This window comes from Solea solea, chromosome 13, assembly GCF_958295425.1.
Source record: "Solea solea chromosome 13, fSolSol10.1, whole genome shotgun sequence".
Lineage (NCBI taxonomy): Eukaryota > Metazoa > Chordata > Actinopteri > Pleuronectiformes > Soleidae > Solea > Solea solea.
Window position 1 is genome coordinate 6106257 of NC_081146.1, and position 20471 is coordinate 6126727.

Sequence of the window (20471 nt, forward strand, 5' to 3'; positions counted from 1 at the left end):
ATATCGATCGCTTGCCTTTGCCGCAGTGTGTAAGCGAGTGAGTGCGTGTGTGTGTGTGTGAATTGGGCCCTCCAAGGTCATTGCCATAGCAACCTGAGCATGGGGTGCTCTCGCTGTGCTGTCACAGACCACAGGTCATGGGGGTCACATGAAACGGAGGACAAGAGGGGGACCATGGGGGGACAAGAGGGGGTTGGTGAGCACTGCAGTGTTGTGTACTACAGATAAAGAAGAGGAGCCAGGAGGGTTGAAATGTCCTGTTCCATTGTGTCTTCAGACCAGAGCAGGATAATGAGGAAATGTACAAACTAAGTACCTACAGCCACTGAGTTCCATGCATGCACAAACATGAATCAACTGTAGTTTTGGCAGGCAGACAAGAAAACAAAGAACTGGACAGGAAAAGGCAAATTGTAGGCAATAACGACAGCCATGTTTCTTTACATCAGAGGTTTATTGCCCTTCCAAAATGTCATTTAAATACAAAAAACACTCACCTTACATGTAGACAAATTAATTTCAAAAAAGAAATATTTCAGGGTTATAGAATGACCTTCAGATCTGATTCTATTGAAAGCAGAGCTGATCAACATGTAAACTGTCAGCGTCAGAGTACCATATTATGCCCCTCATAAAACACCATTACTGACCTTAGCCTACCTACCAAATTAGTTTCCTTGAATCCAGTAGAATAAAGCATTTCAATTTATCTGTAAATGATTCGTTTACAAGACATTTTAAAGCTTTATGGCACTTTGTCTTTGAAAAAAAAATTCTTAGCAGTGTGACCATTGCATGTACATACTTTTTACATAAGAAAAGCCATTTCCCAAGACATCGACACCAAAATATAGCAGGTATATAAGCCAACTGTGTAAGGAATGTTACAAGGAGCAGACACAAACCAGAAGCATTAAATGTTTATAATATTTCAAGAAAAAGGCATGATCTATATAACGTGCTTAAATGCCCAATACCAATTATTTGTATGTGTACAAGTGAGATTGAAAAAAAAATAACTATACAGTAACAATTATTTCAGAGGCAGGACAAGGTGCTTTTCTTGATTTGCTGATAAAGATAAAATGCAGGGTGCTCTGACTCTGGAGTCATTTTTCCCTTGATTCGCCACGACTGACATGATTACAAGGTCAAAATACAGACTGATCGATGACCTGCACCTGCTGAGAGTTCAGTCCGCTCCTCACACTGGCTCCATCAGGAGCTCCTCCAAGTCGGATGATTCCAGCTGACGGAACGCAGCATGAGAGCCAATCACGAACAGTGTAGCTCCTGACAGGAGAGGTAATAAATGGAAAAGTCGAATGAGATGGGACAGGTTTTGTCGTTAGTGTCCGTACAAATATATTTTCATTACGTTCAACAGAAGAAATTCAGTTAGAATTAATAATTAAAGACAACTGATGCTGTTTGACTTACCAAGAACCCAAAAGACTGCGGCTCCAGCTCCAGCCAACCAGAACACAGGCAATGACACAGCTCCAGCCAGGCTCATCTGGTGAGGGACAGTCAGCTCCCTACCTGTTTGACAAGAAACACACATTCTTTTAGTTTATGACATGCATGAACTACATTTATTTGCAGTTTGACAGCATTTATTATCCTGTCAGGGCTAACATGGAAAAAATTCCCTACTATAGGGGAACTGTATGTGAGAATCTTCAGAGAGGGTAAGAGTCAGCCGCTCGAGCCAAGCACTACTACCTTGCCTGGATGTTCAGGACATTCTCCTGCTTCTGTAAATGCACATTTCCTTAGTAATATCACACTGAATTCATCATATGTGAATAGCAAATTTGGGACGATAGATAAATACAATTTCTTGTGCATATTTTAAGAGTCGACAAACGAAAACGATTTTATGTTTTTTTAAGCATCTTGGCAGCTGACTTTTGTTTTACTACAGTCTTTAAAACTGACTAATTATTTTAAAGTTTGACTTAATGTGTCAGTGCTTAATTATTCTCATCAGACAATCCCTTACGAATATGGCTTAAATTTGTAACAGTTTTACTGACCAAAGACGACCAGTTTTGACTCCAGGGACTTGAGGTGGATTATGTAGAAGGCACCAGCGAACACAGCCAAGGCAATCAGTAGCATGGGAGAGCTGATACTGAGGGGAAGAGACAACAACAGCTTAATTAATCTGGTGTCAATATGAGCTGCAGTGAAAATATTAAATCTTAGATTACATTTTTAAGTGTTTTATCATGTTTCTGTCATGATAACTTATTCATTCACACAGATCAGCAAGAGAAAATATTCAGACTGACAAAAACAGCACAACATAAATTGTTTTAAGGCCTCACATGCAGTAGAGGATGAGACCCATGAAGATGAAGGTGTAGTTGCTGTTGAACGTCTCCACGTTTTTCACCACCCTCTGACACAACTCTCCGAAGTTGCGGGGTTTTGAAAACTTTCGCTGGTCCACAAAGGTAGCCCATGGTCGAATGGACACGCGACGCTTGTCGACCCATTCTTTAGCCATAGATAGTGAGAGGCCTTTAGGGAGCCATAGCCTGGAAATGTAGTTATAGACATATTACATGTACAGTACATGGGGGAGAATGTCATACATTAACATTGCAAACAGACATCCAGAGACTGTGTAACTGGCCTGCTATAAATATCTGGTGGAAGAAGGCCTATTTGATAGAATTTGTCTGATTCATATACAAGTAAACAAAAGAAACACATCATTCAGTCGAAGAGAGAATGTTTGATAATGGAATTACATTACGTCAATAAAATAAAAGGATGTGAGCCCTTACTTTGCCAGGACTCCACCTCCACCTGTGCCAGTTGGATGAGCATCTTCAGCACTGAACGGATCTCCAGCTTTACTGTCCATATCGACAAGACAGTTCTCCCCCTTTGGAGCTCCAGATGACATTGAAAGACCTGTTGTCGCAGAGCAGGAGCTTATTGACAAACATGTATATAATGAGCATAAATTCTGAGTAGCTGTTAAGCTACTTCAAGTTACAGCAAAGAAAAATATTTGGTAATAACTCTGTCAACAAATGCCACATCAATTTAAATTCAGATAAAGCCATTGCTTAATTTTTTTCATTTTAATTTGTTTTAAAGATTCTTGGAAACATGATTAGAAAGCAACCGTTGCATGTATTTGAGAGTCACAGGAAATATTAAAACGTTTTATTAAATTATATAATCAAACAATAAAAATAACCATTAATAGCCATATATACGATAAAACTTACGCATAATACTTAATATCAATAATCATGTCCTGGAGACAACATTTAAAATGCCTAAAAACTTGATAATCTGAGTAGTATAAGAGTGGAAACTTTCAAAGGCAGGGCTTGGTCACTGCCACATCACTAAACAGGCTTTTATCAGCCACACTACGACATTTTAGTCATCGTTAATGAAGTAAGTTCTATGGCGTTTATACGTTTCCAACATGTAAGTTATTATGCAGACATAACACGTAGCATATTTTGGGGTATGATAAAGAGAACGTTGCTGATTGTTCATAAACACTATTATAGCTAGCTTTATTGCTAACGTTGATGTGCTCGACAAAAGACAGATACATGGTGTTAAATCACGGCACTGTTTTTGAACCTGTATAATATTCAGACGAATAGATAAAATAAAATAAAAACAGTTAAATGTGTGCTCATTAAAGCGAACATACTCACAGCAGAAGTTTGCTTTGACTACCTCAGAGCTGTTGTTGCTCCTCTGGTTGACGGATATGATGTGGATGTTATTTAACTTCCTGCTTTCTGGCCTGGACGCAAAACACTGCCACCTACCGACTGGTTACAGCAGTGCTTGATCACCACCCCAGAGTACGGAACTGAAGTTTGCTCCCACAGGCTCACTCTTTCTTTTAACACAAGGCTTTAACTCTTTTGACTCAAATGCTACACTTTTGACTTCAGAGTGATGTATTTATTAGGCTGTTTTAATTACTCTATAATTTAACATTGCATTAGATTACATTCAACTTTATTGCAACGAGATGTATAGTTTGCTTCTAACCAGAAAGACAGTACTGTGGTATAAATATAGTATATAAGTGCAAATCAGGGGTCTGTATAGTTTAAATGTAGTGTGTATATTTAAACAGAATATAAATATAGTAATATATATTTTTGTATTGACAGGATATCTATTATTAACAGATATATATATATAGATATATCGATGAGATAAGTAGCAGAATATACTGTATATACACATATCATTAACACTGTTTAGTGCCTAAAAGAGATTCTTGAATAAATAAATAAATGCGAAGTAAATGTGTATAATGTATTTTTTTTTCTTGTTTATATATTTCCAGCACCACAGCTGAGACAATAGAGTTGAGTCAGCTGTCCTGGGATCAGGTCTTTTTTCAGTTGCGTTGCCTCAGTGTGGAGCTCGCAGAGTAAATCTGACTCCGGATCAGTGGCAGTAAAACGTGACCCTGCGTCGTCGTGGAGGCGGAGCTCTGTGATTGGTCCGTTGCTGTGATTATGCAGCTGTCAGGACAGTGGCAGTTCCCAGCTCAAACAGCGTAAATAACAAGGAAGGTAGGTTAAGTATTTACTTGTATTTGGTGTAATTTGAAGTAATGCTTTCGAAATAATACACAGTACAGATTTATATCCGTTTGTTTTTGCATTAACGTCGACGTGACCCGCGGGCCATGACTGTATATCAAGGTCCGTCAACAGCTACCTTTAGCAAACAATGTTGTTACCGTGCGAGTTTTACCCTGGTAATTCCCTTTAAATACGAATTCCTCTCCGTGTGGTGAAGGTTGTACTACCTTTGTGTACATTTATTTAAACGGTGTAATGCGGAAAGCGGGGCAGTGGGTGTCATTTTAAGCTTGTCACATCGGTTTTCTGATGTGTTGTTTTTTTTTCTCCTCAGAGAAACGTGACGGATTACGTAACGTGTCAAAGGGGTAATTTGCTCCACTGGCTTCGGCGGCTGCTGCTGCTGCTAAACAACAACCAACATTCTTCGTAGCTTCTTGAGTAAATATTCTGTGGCAACGACGACACTGAACACTGAACATTCACAGTTGACTCTCTCCCGCATGTTTCAAGACAGCGTCCCGTTGGTAAACGGCGACAACAGGTAAAAACTGCCGAGCTAAGCTGCCAAACACATTAACATTAGCATCATTCTGGAGCACAGGCGGTTAGTTAGTTTACAAGGCGTTGAGCGTAGCCTAATATGGGTTTTCCCAATTTGCTTTACATTATAATATAGTCACTGACATGTTAATGTTTTCATATATTCAATCACATGTATACAGTCTCAGGAGTCTATGTAAGGTACAGTCTATATAGCCCCAATAGTTCCACACATTTACAGCGTAACATCATCAAGCACAGTAACATTTATTAAAGAAAACCTACAGAAAGTGAAAAATAAATAAATCAATCAGCGTTGATTTAAACCACATTTGGAGATGATTAGAAATGTGTTCAAGTCAGATTTCTACAAGTATTTCTGTCTGCTCAAACCAGATTTAAAATATTCTTAATTGTCACTCTTTACATAACACACAACATCACTGTCAATATTGGTACAGAGGTATTCACTGGTGTTTCAGGGTACAGTAAAGTTAGTACTGTTGTTAACAGCAGTCTTTCGTTTGGTGTGGTGTCACATGCAGCATTGCAGCAGCTTATTAAAAGCAATTACTCTTACCTGGCAGAGAGAAGCTTCTGTGTTAGTATCAGTGATTATGTGTCTTGTCTTCCCTGTGAAGTACCACAGGGTTCAGTCCTCTGACCCCTTCTGTTCTTGCTCTTTGTTTTAGAAACATGTCTTGAACTGAATGAAGAATGTGTCTCAATGACGTCACAGCATGATTGGCTTTAAAATTTTCAATGTTCCCATGACCAGAAGACTGAAGTAACTCTTGGTAGTACCTCTGTCAGCGCCCTTGTTGACATCAGTTCTTTGGTTCCTTACAGGAAACCCATGGTTACTAACCTCGGGGTAATAATAGACTGTGATTTTAAATTAACAAGCAGATTAACTCTGTTCTAAAAAGACATCTTTTGTATGATTAAGGCAAATACAGTAGCCAAGGTCAAATCTACTCCTTGAGACACGAATAATGCATGCCTTTATTACAACTTAGCTCAATTACTGTGACGCTCTCTATGTTGGGTTTCGCCAGGATTCCATTGCTGGCCTTCAGCTCATCCAAAATTGCTGTTCCTCTTAACGGGACCCCACAGGCATGAGCATATTTCCCCCTCTCTGGCTTTTCTCCATTGGCTTCCAATGTGATACAGAATCCATTTCTTATTGCTTGCATATCCAAGATCTTATTGTTTGCATATAAGTGTTTTTGAGTTTTGACTCCGCCTGAAAACAATGCTAGGGCTTAAGGGGAAAAAAAAATCATATCTTTGCCTTCAACACGGTGTGAGTTATTGCTAAATGTGTCTTATGTTTTGTTTCACACTTTGAATGTGAGATGTGCTCTGGTCGTGTTTTGTTTTTAAATGCTTTATAAACAAATAGGATAGGATAGTGGTGTTTGTAAGTCTCATCAGGCTGAGCTACTGGATATTAGGGTCATGTGTTATTTCCATTTTGAGCTTTACATAATTATTTATTGTAATATTTGTGTGTTTCATTTCTTTTTTATCCTGAACAGACTTGACTCGGGTGGGAGTGTGAAAATAGGCCATAAGCTGACACTAACCATGGCCACAGTCCAATACCAAGTTTACCATCTCCGGGACTCACTTTACTGGGATGAAACCGACTGCCTCAACTACTATGGAATGCTGTCTCTACATGAAGTCTTTGAAATAGTTGGTTCTCAGCTAACAGAGACTGATATTGAAGTGCTGTCATTCATTCTGAATGAAACCTACCCCACACCACACCCTCTCAATCCAGCAGGTTGGACTGTTGATCCTTGTGAGGGCGATCCAGAAGGCTTGGGAGTGTCCCCGAGTCCTGAGTTGCTAAAAGCCTGGAGGCGTCTAAAGCCTCGGGCCTCCCAGCAACCCTTAGTTGTTTCATATAAGTCCAAGAGTGGCCTTGAGCTGTTGCTTGAGCTGGAGAGGCGAGGATACCTCAGTGATGGCAACCTGGAGCCACTACTGGAACTACTTAGAGTTCTCACTCGTCATGATCTTCTGCCTTTAGTGTCCCACAAGAAAAGAAGGACAGGTAAGGGTGTTTCACAAAGTGCTTATTATCATATTTTGAGGTCAAGGTGACTGTTGTGACTCCTTCTTCTCAGTATAATGGTCTGCTAGAATGTGTCTAGCTGTGTCTAGAATGTGTTCACTGTTTTACTGTACTGATTATGACTCAACTGTGTTTTTGTGGTTTTTAGTGTCTCCTGAGAGAACTGGGCGGAGGTGTGGAACAGAGAACAGGGAGTCGGTGTGTATCTCTGGAATGCGACAGACAGAGATACCTTTACCATATTTCACACAGCAACTGAGAACCAGTAAGTCTACTACTCTCTTTATCTGACCTAAAGTACAGGCTACACTTATACTTATCTTAAAGCAACTGTGAGAATATTTAAAAGCACCTTATAAATAAAATGTTTTATTGTGATTTATTGTAATGCATTTGTACGTATTAATATTATCAATATTAGTGCCTATTTTTTGGTAAAGATGGACTTGCTGTAGCTAATGCTCATTTTTAAAACCGATAAATTATTTTCCTGATTTAATCAATGCCCTGTAAAATGCAGGAAATTGTAAAAAAAAAATAATGACCGCCTAAGATGTTTTTGAAGCAAAATATTTTTTTCATAATGAAACTGATTTATTGATTAATTATTGATAATTTAGTAATCAATGATTGTGTATTCACATTGTTTAAACTTGCTTTCCACAGTGCTCAGCATAAATGAGTACAACCTAAGGATTTGTCAGAAAACCTTTATTTTCCACTCAGAATCAACATTTTCTATGAGACACTTTTACTACAAAATACTCCCACAAATGTGGGCCCTTGATAGCAAACATGATTTGTTAATTTTCACACGCAAAAGTATTTTTCCTAACAAATTAATTCAAGACTGTTGCAAAAATGAGTGCAAATTTTTGACTACAAAATCCTAATTAACAAGAATTCAACCACAGGTGAGCCTAATTATTCATTAAACAGGTGTACAGTAGACAGTTGATTATAAAAGGCATTATTTAACCCCTTCCAAGTTCATGTTGTCAGCAATGGCACCACATGGAAGATAAATGTCACAAGAAAGAAAAAGAAAAATTATTTCTTATCACAAGAAAGGTGAAGGCTACAAGAAGATCTGCAAAGATTTACATATCAGTCAGAAACGATTTAAGATGGTACTGCAACCATCTCACAGAGACATCCAGGCTGTCCACAGAAGAACGCCTCAACAGGAGCATATTCTGATGAGAAGGGTTGAAGAAAATCGCCATGCAAGTTCACTGCAGCAAACTAAAGAAGTAGAAAGCCATACTGGGTTGACTGTTTCTGGTGAAGGGTTACCTGTACCTCTACGCTGCAGAGGAATGGCATGCATGGGTGTCATCCACGAAGGAAGCCTCCCCTAAAGCTCATGCACAAAAAAACAGCCTAGAATTTCTAGGCTGGACCATGCTGAAAAGAAGAAGACTACTGGGGTGTATACTTTGGAGTGATGAGACCAAGATAAATTTTTTTGGAACTGATGGTTTCAAGACTGTATGGCATCTCAAAGGTGACGTGTACAAAGACAAATGCACGGTACCTACAATGAAACATGGTGGTGGCAGTGTGGGGCTGCATGAGTGCTGCTGGTGTCGGGATCATGAATTCACAGACGTTCTGCTCTACATTGAAACAGAAGATGCTACCATCACTCTGTGCCCTCGTCATGCAATTTTCCAACATGACAATGACCCAAAACACTCTTCTAAGGCGACTGTTGCATTTGTGAAGAAGAAGAGGGTGATTCAGTAGCCAAGTGTGTCTCCTGATCTGAACCCAATTGAACACCTTCTGGGAATTCTGAAGAGACAAGTTGAGCATCACTCTCCATCCAGCATCCAGGCCCTAAAAGAGGTCATTCTTGAAGAATGGAAACAGATGGATGTTGCAATATGTCTGCCTAGAAGACTTGGTGTTGTCCTTAAAAATCACGGAGATCACACCAAATACTAGATGTAGTAGTTTCTGTTGTGGGATGTATTCATTTTTGCATCAACTAATTTGTGTAAAACTGAAGATTATGTAATCTAAGTTATATTATCAACCTTACTTTTTTGTAGTGAATTAAACAAATGTTCTATTAAACTCAAAATGAAAATTGTTCTTGTTCATTGAGATATTGATTAAAATCTTACATTTCAAAGGGGGTGTCGTCATTTATGCTGAGCACTGTATATGTGTACATACACTATGCATAAAACAATGTGGAAAAGAATGATAACTCAAATAGGGCAAGAACACCCATATTAAAGAATACCATACCTGTTTTCTCAGGTATTTACCCTCCAGTGCCTGAGCCACCTGCTAGGAGGAGGAGGAAGAAAAGAGGAAATGGCTGGAGCCGTAGGCCCAAGAAAACAAGCAGACATTGCCAGCCACAACTTCCAACACCACTACCACCGCCACCACATAAGATGTCATGTGGTAAGTGCCATTCCTACATTCCTAACCTGTGTAATTTAGTTTTTTTGTGTCTTCCCTTTTGCACTACTGTCACCACTTCCTTCATATTCAGTGTATTAACATCATCCTCACCAACAACATACTTTTTATTTTGTTTTGTCAATTTATGTCTGATGTTTATTTTGCTCAGCTAAGGAGTTAGCATGCAAAGTGTTTTTTTTTTTCATACATTTACTTTTTTTTACTGTTTTTTTAAAAAAAGACACCAAATATTATACAATTTTTACTGGCAAAAGGAAAGTTTAAATAGCAGGAGTGAAAGTTTGAAATATTAACACACTGTTTCACACACAAGAAACCGATCAAACGCTTTATCCTTCTTAAAAAATGCCCTGCTCACGATATGAATCTCCATGTTTTACGGTTGCTCTAGTTTACTGAAGTTTATTTACATAGATTCCAAATAATTTAACACTGGGAGACTACAAACTGACCCACAACAGTTTCATAATGATCCACAAAATGTTCAACATTACCTAACTTTGTTGTACCTGTTGGTTGTTTACTTGTCCATAAACTCATTTGCCAAATCTTCTTTGGTCTTTTGATCACAGTTGACATTCGGATAACCAATGGTTTGCAGGAACCTTCTATTTTCTTTAAGAAGTTCCTGGGCCTCAGAATTGACTGGTGCTTGCTGTTAAAGTACAGTTTACTGTATAATCCATTTGATCCCAAGTAGCAGCTGGTACTGCACCAGCCACACCAATGTTCTGGCTTCATTGTATGTCAGCATTCTTTCAGATTTTGACAGCTTTAAAAACCTAAAACTAATTATTTGTCTTTAATATGAATTTGGTGATACAGCTAGAGCTGAAACGATGAATCGATTATTAATCGATTACTAAATTAATCGACAACTATTTTGATAATCGACATTTGAGATTATCATCATCGTGTTTGAAGAACACCAATCAACATTTTTTAAGGTTTTCTGATATTTTATGAACCAAACGATTAATCAAGAAAATAATCGACAGATTAATCGATTATGAAAATAATCGTTAGTTGCAGCTCTAGATACAGCGTGGGTATAAAATGTGTATTTACTACATACATTAAAACTGCAACAAAAACCTTTGTTAGTGAAGCTAACACCTTATTAATCATCCACATAATACATGAAACATAAAGCTGTTTAACTTTCCTCTCAGTTTACTGACATCTTTGACAATGTTTAAATGTTCCTCATCTCCTTACCTGTAACATCACCATTAGGGCTGCAATGACTAGTTGACTTAGAGTTGGCAAAATTAGTTGACGACTAATTTAGTAGTCGACGGGTTGTTAGTGACGTCATCATGTGTATCCCACAGCATGCAATGCTACGCTCCACAATGTTTCACCATAGCCAATTGTAGTAGCTCCAAGTGACTTTTCCCAAATCTTTGATGCACTGACAATTGATAACACATGCACACTAGTGACTGGGAACAGAATGGGAAGCATCAGCATGGAGGCGGCTGAAGTGAGCATTTCGTATGTGACGCAACTAAGAAAACTGTCACATGCAAAATATGTAAGCTCGGGCTGTCAAATGTACATTCAAACGTAGGATTAAAAGTTTGCATTCAGACTATGTTACTATGTGTTCAAATGTGATATATGCAGGGCACATCACATGAAGTGACAGTCAGCAGAAGCGCAAACCGTGAGGATAACTTGCAGCACAATGCTGCTGCGCGCTGCAGCTGTCCGCTTCCGTGTACAAGCAAGTAACCATCTCGTAGTGAGATGTGTTGTAAAAAACACTTCTCCGTTCAAACTTATTTTGGAAAAAACTGACAGCCCTAATGTAACTGAACCTCATGTACCATGGTCCCTCTTCAGCAGTGCACACATTTTTTTTGGATGATTGGTAAGATAATTAGCTTTTTCTTTTTGTGCAGCTCATAATCTGACTAGCTGACTAGTAGTCGATGACTTGAAATAGTCATTAGTTGCAGCCCTAATCACTGTCAGTGTCAAAAATGTGCTTCCCTTTTTGTTTCTCCACATGGGCCCTCTTTGCATTCTTGTCCCCTCATTTCAAATGTGTCTAACCCACTGAACTCTGTTCTGCTGCTGCTGTGGACTGGTAGGTTGTCTCCTGTGCTTTTGCTTACTCTTAAGACTCTATTCTTGAGAGGAGTTGTCTTTTTACATCCAGGCTGGATACAAAGTTGTCACAAGAGTCAACTGTCAGATGTCGCATATCTTCCTGAGACGTGATCAGTTGTGCAAAACAAACCCCATATGGAAAGCTGCACTGCATAATCAATCATCCATTTCTGGTTCCACATCTCAAATAATTTCTGTCTTTTTAATCAGCCAATACTCTCAATATACAATATTCATGATTGCTAACATCAGTTGCTCTTGTGTGAAGTTTGCTCAGTCATTCATGTAGATCCTTTCAAGCATTTCTTTCAACCACCCACCATTGCCTGTTGGTCAGAAATACTTATTTCAACAACGTCCTGATGATTCTAAATTGATTAAAAATCATTTAATGAAGAAGACAGCCCCTCGTAGCTATTCAGGATGAGTGATGTACCTGTGACATGTTGCTGTCTTGACTCCACGTTTGATTCCACCAGGTTGACTCAGGATTGTGACTCGAGTAACCTAAGACACAATGGATCATGGAGACTGAGGAACAATACAAAAAAGTCTATCACTCTACTCTGTCCATACACACTGCGGTGTGTGATCAACTCAGTCATGCCCTCTCTCACAAGTCTGGGCCGATGCCTAAGGTAAAAGAGGCTCTCCCCCTCATTACAGCAGGGGTTGAAGCTACTATGTTGCTTTATATTGGATGCCTGTGTATCATATTATAGCTGCCCCCTACCCTGTCCCTCAGAGAAAAACAATCATGAGCTCTGGGGGAAAAGAAAATCATCCTGCAATGTTATATTGTTGTGCACAGTGGATGATTATATATTCTGTTTAAAATTCTTATCTATCCATTTCTGACAACGATTGTTTGTGTCAGTGTTTCACAGAATTGACAGAGTCCTCAGCCGTAAGCCACAACTATTTCAACTATGTCTTCAGCTTAATTTGATCTCACCAGAATTTGAGATATACTACACAATATCTTGATATTCTCTGTGGAAAATAATCCTTAGAAAGATGATTAATTTTCACAAGTATGACCAACACGTGTTAGTTTTGTCAGACAATTACATGACTATAAAGTCTTCTTATTAAAGTACAGCAGCCTAATTGTATGGCAGTGGCCACATTGGATGCATGAGCAGCACATCTGCATCGTGGAACGTCATTCTCTAGAGAAGCCACATTGCTTGTGTGCATGTGCCTCAGGCATTTAGTTAAATACAGCGGCACATTTAAAAGTATACAATTTACACCACAGTTTTCATAGGCAAACCCTGTGTAAATTAAAACAGCAGAGATGCGTGGCCCAGTGTAAACCTTATTCTGCCAGTTGAAACTGCAGATCATTGCAAAACTGTGCGTTGCATAGTCTTCCTGGCATCACTGAGTGTCAGATGTATAAGATGATCTGTTAAACAATTCTGGAGCACAAAGACAAACTGACCATCTAAGTACTACTTGTTCCTATGTACTGTTTTCCAGTTAGAATACTACATGTTCTCAAATACTGCAGAAAAGCTGTGTCATTGTCTGCCCATGTTTCTTCATAAGGTTTCACAGTGACGCCATGTACAATCATGGTGGTGAAACGGCAGAGGAAGTTGACAGAAGCTGTGACTGTATTCAACAGTAATGCAATCATGAGAACTGCCATACTGTGTAGTTCACAGAAACAGAAATACTAATGTCTGAAGGTAATCAAATGCTAGGCCAGAGATTACCTGTGTTTAAGATGAGATCTAGCTTTATTGTTATTAGTGGAGGACACCATAGAGTCCATTCTACAACTTTCAAAGACAAAACTGAAACATGTTGGTCATGTTTGTGAAAGTGTCATTTGTACCATGTGAACCCCCTTACAGCATCTTCATTAAAGTGATTGTCAAAATCTACAAATCTAAGATTCCCTCATCTTGGAAACCATACTGGCTGGCTAAAACTTTCTGTGGACTCTGAAGTTATACAAATACTAATTTGGTCCAGATACTAGTAGTAGCCCTGTATTCCATCTTAGAGAACCTAAAATGGCTGCCAGCAGGTAGCTGTTTTTTTCCTGTTTTCCTTTAAAAAAAAAAAAAAAAAAAAAGAAGGCCATTGTAACCTTTACTGAGGCAGTTCTGAGGAAAATAACCAAACAGTGCTCTGCTGAAGGAAGCTCTCGCTGTATCTTATCTCTGTGCCCCGTATGAGCTCTGGGTGTGCATTTGTCAAGAGGGAGCAGAGATAGATAGGGCAGTTCAATCCAATGCTGGCCCCCAACATTTAAACTTCAACTTTAGACTTCAAAGACTCTTTCTTGCCTTGATTCATCTCTCAGATCATTTTCAGTAAAGTGTCTCAGTTACATTCTGTCAATGTTATAAATGCCCATAAGATGTTTCTAACCTCGGCTCATTAGGAGTTTTATGCAGTCTAAATGGGGTGCTTGTTGTAATGCATATTAATGATTAATGTTCTTCTCAGAGCTTCAGGCTAAGTCCAGACTACTCTGTTATTCCTTATAAATGTAGAAATTCTACTTCAGATATGCTTGCCGTACATATTACTCCAGCGGTTTCAAGCCTCAAAACCAGAGACGTCTAAAAGCGCCACTTGCTCCCCTTTAGCTTTAAAAACTTAGGGCCAATATTTTAGTCTGGATAGACAGAAAGGAAGACAATTAAAGATAATTTCACAGTTCCACACATTTGCTTATTGATTGGTCCTGATAGGCTTCAGTTTTGTTTCACCTCGCTGTCAGTCTTATGACAGATTTTTTACTTTTTTCTTTGTTATTCTTTCTCATTAGTAGACTACTCTCTGAAACTAAGCAAACACGTCCAAAGGAGAGAATCGGCTTCTTGTTTACAGCTGCACACACATGCTCAGAGTTCCTGAATGGTTGTGTGATATACATTTTTAGGTGTATTAGTATGGATGCACATTACTTATAATACCGATTTGAAATGGTTTTCCGCGTGCAGATCATTTTTATCTTCGTATAGATGAAGCTTAAATAATGGATTGGTGAGGGTAACAGCTGGTTGCTCAAGCTAAGCCCAAGCATCCCACTTAGACACTACCAAGTGATATTGTAGAGCTACAGCAAAGGCATTTTTGAGCTGATTAACGTCCGTATAAGCTGTAACCTTATTAAAACTAAGAAGTGAGTGCCATTCCATGCCTGCTTGATGTTGAAAAAGAAAACAACTGATTCGACAGATATCCAACCCACTTGTGCTTGTCTTTTTCTCTCTTTCCTTTCGCAGTTCTAAACAGACCAACCTGTGTGTCAGGAAAAGTGTCCTTACACACAATGAGAGGGACAGAACGAACACAAAATGCTCAAACTACGCAAAACAGTACAGAGAGGTGCTTTTTGTCTATGGGGATAGGAGAGTTTCTCAATATTCCCCTAACTCTCCACTCTCAGTCAGTCGTTCAGCAGAAAAACGGATCGATAAAGAGTTGAAGCTCTCCGTTCCAAGTGACTCCTCGTAAATGGGTACTTAAACTTTTTTTTTTTGTGGGGTGAGATGGAAGATGCCAAAAGGGCTTGGTGTTTAAAGTGAGAAAATGAAAGCTGTGCTTCCTAATGTCCTGTCTAAGTGGATGTCTCTGTGTCTGATGAAGCGTGAAGTGCTCTGTAACCTTAACAAAATGACTATCACTGTGTTCCTGTGGTTCTTAACTGGTCTTCTCCTCAGCACCACTTGCTCTACCTCCATCCTGCTCAGTGCTCGAGTTAAACGCATTCTCTTACTGATTTCTCATCATGCTGTCATGTAGAAACTTAATTCTTTTATAATAGTCAATAGTCACAGTGGATGGCATTTTGATGCAGGATAAACAATCACTGTGTCCAAATTAAATGTGGTTTATTCTGCCTAAAAATAAATGTGAGCCACAGTTCTTGTGCTGAGTGCCGTGTTCCAAGGATTTTCTCTGTATTTCTGCTGCATTCAGTTTAGTGTTTACCTTCTCATCTATCTTCTCTAGAGTGCAGTACCTGAAACAATACAACATGGAAAGAGGAGGGATGAATCTTTTTGTAAAGGAATTTTAGGTCATGGTCACTGCACGATAAAGTTTTCAAATGTGCATCTTTATTATTGGTCTGACTGAAGAAACTTAAATGTTGAATTAGTTGTTAAATACCACATTTTATAAAGACCTGTGAGTTTAATGTTATTGTACCATATACCTTTTTTTTTTTATGTGACAGTAAATTGAACAGTCTTCTGAAAGTGTGTTTTCCATTGGATCTTATTTCCAACTCTGCATTTTGTAAACATTTGTTAAACCTTATTGATTAAGCGTCCCCTTTGATCCAGTTCTCTGTTTTATTAGTAATCTAATTACAGCTGCATGAATCATTAATGTATAAACTGGTGTTTGGTTATCACTTGGCTGCAAATGTTAAGAGATGCAAAATCAATGCCTTAATTCAACATTTGCATTTCTAATATTGGCATTTTCTAAACCTTTCTCTCTTGAGAACATGGGTGGAAAAAAGAGAATCCGCTCACGTGTCGAAACATTTGCAGAAATTCACTTATTGCGTGGGTAAAAGGGGAACATTAATTTTAAAGAGTGATTTAAAAAAAAAAAAAGCCTTGATGCTTCCTTGTACTACTAACTGAAACTCAAGTCATTTTTTGCCTATCAGAGTCTGTGAACACAAATAAACAACATTTGTGTTTGAGTAACGTGAAAACAAACTTATTGCCCTCCAAAAATAACTTATATTTATGAAAATGACAATGGCGACCCCTAAAAGGAGAAGCCCGAAAGAAGATTATGGTTTCAATGATTTGATGCAGGTTATATTTTCATATCATGACTTCCCCCTTTTTAAAGGGTTTGGAGGGTGGCAAAGTGTTTTGGATTGGCTTGTTTTTACAGACTGGAAGATGCAATTATGGCTTCAAAACTGCTTGAAAAGTGAATTCTGCACAGAATTTTGCAATAAAACATTGAAGAGAGCAGTTCAGGAGAAATGGATGTCATTGGTAGTAAATACTGCTTACGTCTAATAAAAGGAGTATGAGCAGGAGAAAAAAGGATTTTTGTTGCAGCAAAAGTCGTCAGCGGCTGGTTTCCACTCGAAGTTCCGGAATAATGACATGGGGGACGTTCTCAGCGGTGCTCTTGCTTAGCACAGTATGTATCCTCTGATCTTTCTTGCTGTGCTGTTGCATGACCGCCAATCCTGTTAATGTGGAACTACAGGAGCTGTAACATGTTGATCAGAATGAATCTGCTGTGTTTTCACACTGAGCTGGAACAAAGGCCATTCTGGGGCTTGTCACTGCTAAGTTGCTTTCCTCTCACCTTTGAAATTTGCTGAAGGCTTAAAAGAAATTTCAATGGATTCATTCCTGATCTCTACAGCCTTGATTTATGTAGGGTGAAAACTCGCATCCACCATTTACTTGTGAAGTACAGTATGTCGAACTTAATTTCTCTAAAACTAACTCTGAAGGGCTTTCAGCAGCGTTTACTACAAGTTTGTTTTTTTCCAATAGCCACGGTGCTCGACATTATTAATTTTGCTCTGCATTGCTACACCACTATATTTGCTCTTTTGACAAGCCTTTATCAAAAACATCCTGAAGTATTTCACTGCATAATTTCCAGTCCTACACAAATCAGTTTTGCTCACAGTGTTCTTTTGGGAGCCATGTGCTCACAAACTCTTTATTTTTAACGTCTGCTTAATGTAATGCTCCATTGTGGATCATTTTCAGTTGGCTCTCTTTTAATGATTTTATTTTGTTCCTGTTTCTCTACCTTTTTCTTTCTCTCTCACCCTTCTTTTTATGTGGCTCTATCCAATATGACTTCTACTGCCCGCTTCTTCTCACTTTTCTGTGACCCCTCCCCCCTCCCCCCCTTCCTCCCCCCTCTCTTCTCCTCTTTAACTCTCTGTATCTTTGCCTTGCCCTCATTATTCTCTTTTTCCCCTCTACTCTTCCTACTATTATTTTACCCCCTGCCACCACACCCTCACCCCTTTTCCCATCACTACTTGCTCCCCCCTTTTCCATTATCAGATATCCGCCTGCGTGTCCGGGCTGAATACCTGGAGCATGAGTCAGCACTTCGTGACAGTGTCTCCTCGGACAAGCAGCAGCCGTTAGAGCGGCAGTTTGAATTGTTCAGTCGGGCCAGCTCGCTGCTGCGTGCCAGAGACCTGGGTTCCATCATCTGCAACATCAAGTTCACAGAGCTGGATAACCTGGAGGCCTTCTGGGGTGACTACCTGAGCGGAGCGCTGCTGGAGGCCTTGAAGGGAGTGTTCATCACAGACTCACTGAGGATGGCAGCAGGCACAGAGGGCGTACGCCTGCTGATCGGTGTGGACCAGGATGACTATGAAGAGGGCCGAAGGCTGCTGAGAGCCAAGAGACTGTCGTCGTCCTGTAATGGTGGGCACACAGAGACTCGCTGAGGTGTGTAGGCAGAGGAGACTCTTTGAGATGCATTACACTGACTCTGAAGAATAGAATTACATAGACAGTTATTGAGGGGAGAAGCCTCCTGGCAAATATGCAATCACTTAAGTCTTCTCTTTGTAGTTTCACTTCACCTTATAACCACTAGATGGCAGCACTCGCCATTAGTTTCAGTTTTCATTTTCAAATTTGTTTGTAGTTGAAACGTATCTGTTTGACAAGGTTTGAATCTTAATGGATCAATGTGCTTTTCATTTGGAGTTCTACATGTGTGACATTGTTGGAGAACCAGGACATGAAGCAGGACATATCAAGATTTAGTGGTAAGCCCTTTACACACTGACTGCCACTGATGATATGCAATGATCTTGGTCATTGTTGAGACTGCACTCAAGTTCAAACTTAATAGGCCACATTTGTATAAAAAAAAAACTAGTCTTGTGCATTTGTTCTTGTTGTTGCTCCAACTGTGGGTCAAGTTCTTTTTTTGGCTTGTGAAGATTTGTAACATTCTGATTAACCAACCTCAAAACTTAGTGACTTGCCATAAAAGTTTCTAATCTTTAACAGTTTTGTGAGATTGAGTAGAAATGGAAAAAGTAGTATTCCCTCAGTCAGAACTGACCTTTGGTCCAACTTTTGAGAGTCTGCTCCTCACACAAATACCTTGATAACAAACATAAGGACTCTCAGCCCTGTGTACCATGATAAAGTCAATTGTGATGGCCGTGGTCGGTGGATATGGCAGTTGCTAGTAGATGACAGCAGTGATTAAGGCTAGGCCTCAGCAGACCATGGAGGATTCATCATCACAAGCTTGTCAACATCAACTCGGATAATGCAATGGTGGCTTGTGTCCAGACTTCACTGAGGCCCCAGCAAGTGCTTCTCTCAGCAAGTAAAGCACAGGACAGTGCGTCGGTCAATAGAAGTGATGTTTGGGAGATCAAAATCAAAAGTGCACATCCCAGCTTCACTCAGCCCTTCTGTGTAGGCCCAGTAGAGTGGCTCACGGACAGCTGTCTATTCACCCTGCTGGAACTAATGCCTGGACTTCACTCATAGAAGACGATCAATAAGACCCCTCACTCTTAAGTCCCTTCATACAGGCATGACTTAAGCAGACAGACTTGCTACTGCCTGTGGTGAGGGACTCACCACTCTGGGTTGTACAGAGTCAGGGACATTTTTCAGTGTTAACGGTTTTTTTTGTAAAACAATTTATTAATGTGTGTTTGCATTGTTTAGTCAGGGGAAATAACCTAAATCTAGACAATTGTTTAAAAAAATGTTTTTGGTGTAGTAGTAGTAGTCGTAGTTTTTTTGTTTTTTTGTGGAAATCTCTGCATATTACAAATTATTTCTGGGGGAATATTAAAGGTTTGATGGCCTAGAGCTGTTATTGTCTGCAGCTTTTTTTGTGATAATGTACAAGCAAGCGGGGGGATATTCTGAGAGTAAACAAGTGCTTGTGACAACTGTCACTAACATCTGAAACACCAAAGATTCTCATTATAGGACACAACTCTGTAAAAACACAGCTTAATAGAAGGATATGGTGCAGAGCTGCAACTAACAATTATTTCCATAATCGATTAATCTGTCAATTATTTTCACGGTTGAGTCAGAAAATGTTGAAAAATCTTGACAAAATGACAAATGATGAAAATGATGATGTTCTTGAATGTCTTGTTTTGTCCAAAAACCAAAATGATTCAGTTTTAATGATTTCTTTGTTATATGGAGCAAAGAAACAAAGAATATATTCACATTTAAGAAGCCAAAACAAAACGATTAATCGATTATCAAAATAGTTGATGATTAATTTAGTAATCGGTTAAATCGAGTAATTGTTTCAGCTCTAATATGTTGTAATCAAATTAAACATCATTAAAAGAGTATTATAATATACTCTGCATTTAAATGTTGCCTGATTTGCTAGTAGGAAATTCATTTCAATGAACATTTCCCAATCTAATTCAAATCTCTCAAACCGAGCACCCTCTCACATTCCCTAACCCCCACCTCTCACTATGAATGTCTATATTTTGAACATATGTTTTGAAGGGACATTTTTCTCAGTCTTCCAGCTTCTGTACTTGTACTAGCAGAAATGTGACCTCTCCCTGCCCTCAGACGATTAGAAGAGTTCCAGCAAATGCAGGTCACCGTGGATCAAATCCTTGATTATTTCTCTTTGCTCAAAGTGTAATGAGTGCCTGAAATGTCTTATTTAACTGCCTACCC

At 39.1% G+C, this 20471-nt stretch overlaps 2 protein-coding genes across 7 annotated transcripts; one reads left to right on the plus strand and one right to left on the minus strand.

Moving 5' to 3' along the window:
* Window positions 1–435: 435 nt before the first annotated feature.
* On the minus strand, window positions 436–5780 carry rabac1 (Rab acceptor 1 (prenylated)). 4 transcript variants are annotated; one of them, XM_058646825.1, is made up of 6 exons: window positions 5716–5780; window positions 2799–2928; window positions 2334–2546; window positions 2040–2137; window positions 1441–1542; window positions 436–1293 (listed from the first exon to the last, which is right to left on the minus strand). In XM_058646825.1, exons 2-6 carry the CDS (start codon window positions 2918–2920, stop codon window positions 1205–1207), a joined length of 624 nt encoding a protein of 207 aa, XP_058502808.1. In that variant the 5' UTR covers window positions 2921–2928; window positions 5716–5780; the 3' UTR covers window positions 436–1204. The 4 variants fall into 4 exon arrangements, with proteins under 4 accessions (XP_058502808.1, XP_058502806.1, XP_058502809.1 ...); XM_058646823.1 differs by lacking the exon at window positions 5716–5780 and adding an exon at window positions 3699–3803; XM_058646826.1 differs by lacking the exon at window positions 5716–5780 and adding an exon at window positions 3721–3739.
* On the plus strand, window positions 4448–19619 carry dedd1 (death effector domain-containing 1). 3 transcript variants are annotated; one of them, XR_009241940.1, is made up of 6 exons: window positions 4448–4580; window positions 4927–5136; window positions 6680–7203; window positions 7373–7489; window positions 9496–12422; window positions 17823–17912. XR_009241940.1 is itself a non-coding variant. In XM_058646822.1 (6 exons), the coding sequence occupies exons 2-6, from the start codon at window positions 5096–5098 to the stop codon at window positions 18218–18220; spliced, it is 1230 nt and encodes a 409-aa protein (XP_058502805.1). In that variant the 5' UTR covers window positions 4449–4580; window positions 4927–5095; the 3' UTR covers window positions 18221–19619. The 3 variants fall into 3 exon arrangements, 1 of the variants encoding a protein (XP_058502805.1); XR_009241939.1 differs by lacking the exon at window positions 17823–17912 and adding an exon at window positions 15036–15716; XM_058646822.1 differs by having other exon boundaries at window positions 4449–4580; window positions 9496–9645; window positions 17823–19619.
* The last annotated feature ends 852 nt before the right edge of the window (window positions 19620–20471 follow it).

What these genes read in the sequence shown, in the direction of transcription:
- rabac1 (XM_058646825.1), bottom strand. Translation starts at nt 2,920, where the DNA reads ATGTCATCTGGAGCTCCAAAGGGGGAGAACTGTCTTGTCGATATGGAC. An exon ending in GTCAAAACTGGTCGTCTTTG is followed by an intron (nt 1,543 to 2,039) that starts GTCAGTAAAACT and finishes CTTGTCAAACAG; the next exon opens with GTAGGGAGCTGACTGTCCCT. An exon ending in CGCAGTCTTTTGGGTTCTTG is followed by an intron (nt 1,294 to 1,440) that starts GTAAGTCAAACA and finishes CTCTCCTGTCAG; the next exon opens with GAGCTACACTGTTCGTGATT.
- dedd1 (XM_058646822.1), top strand. Translation starts at nt 5,096, where the DNA reads ATGTTTCAAGACAGCGTCCCGTTGGTAAACGGCGACAACAG. An exon ending in TTGGTAAACGGCGACAACAG is followed by an intron (nt 5,137 to 6,679) that starts GTAAAAACTGCC and finishes TATCCTGAACAG; the next exon opens with ACTTGACTCGGGTGGGAGTG. An exon ending in CACACAGCAACTGAGAACCA is followed by an intron (nt 7,490 to 9,495) that starts GTAAGTCTACTA and finishes CTGTTTTCTCAG; the next exon opens with GTATTTACCCTCCAGTGCCT.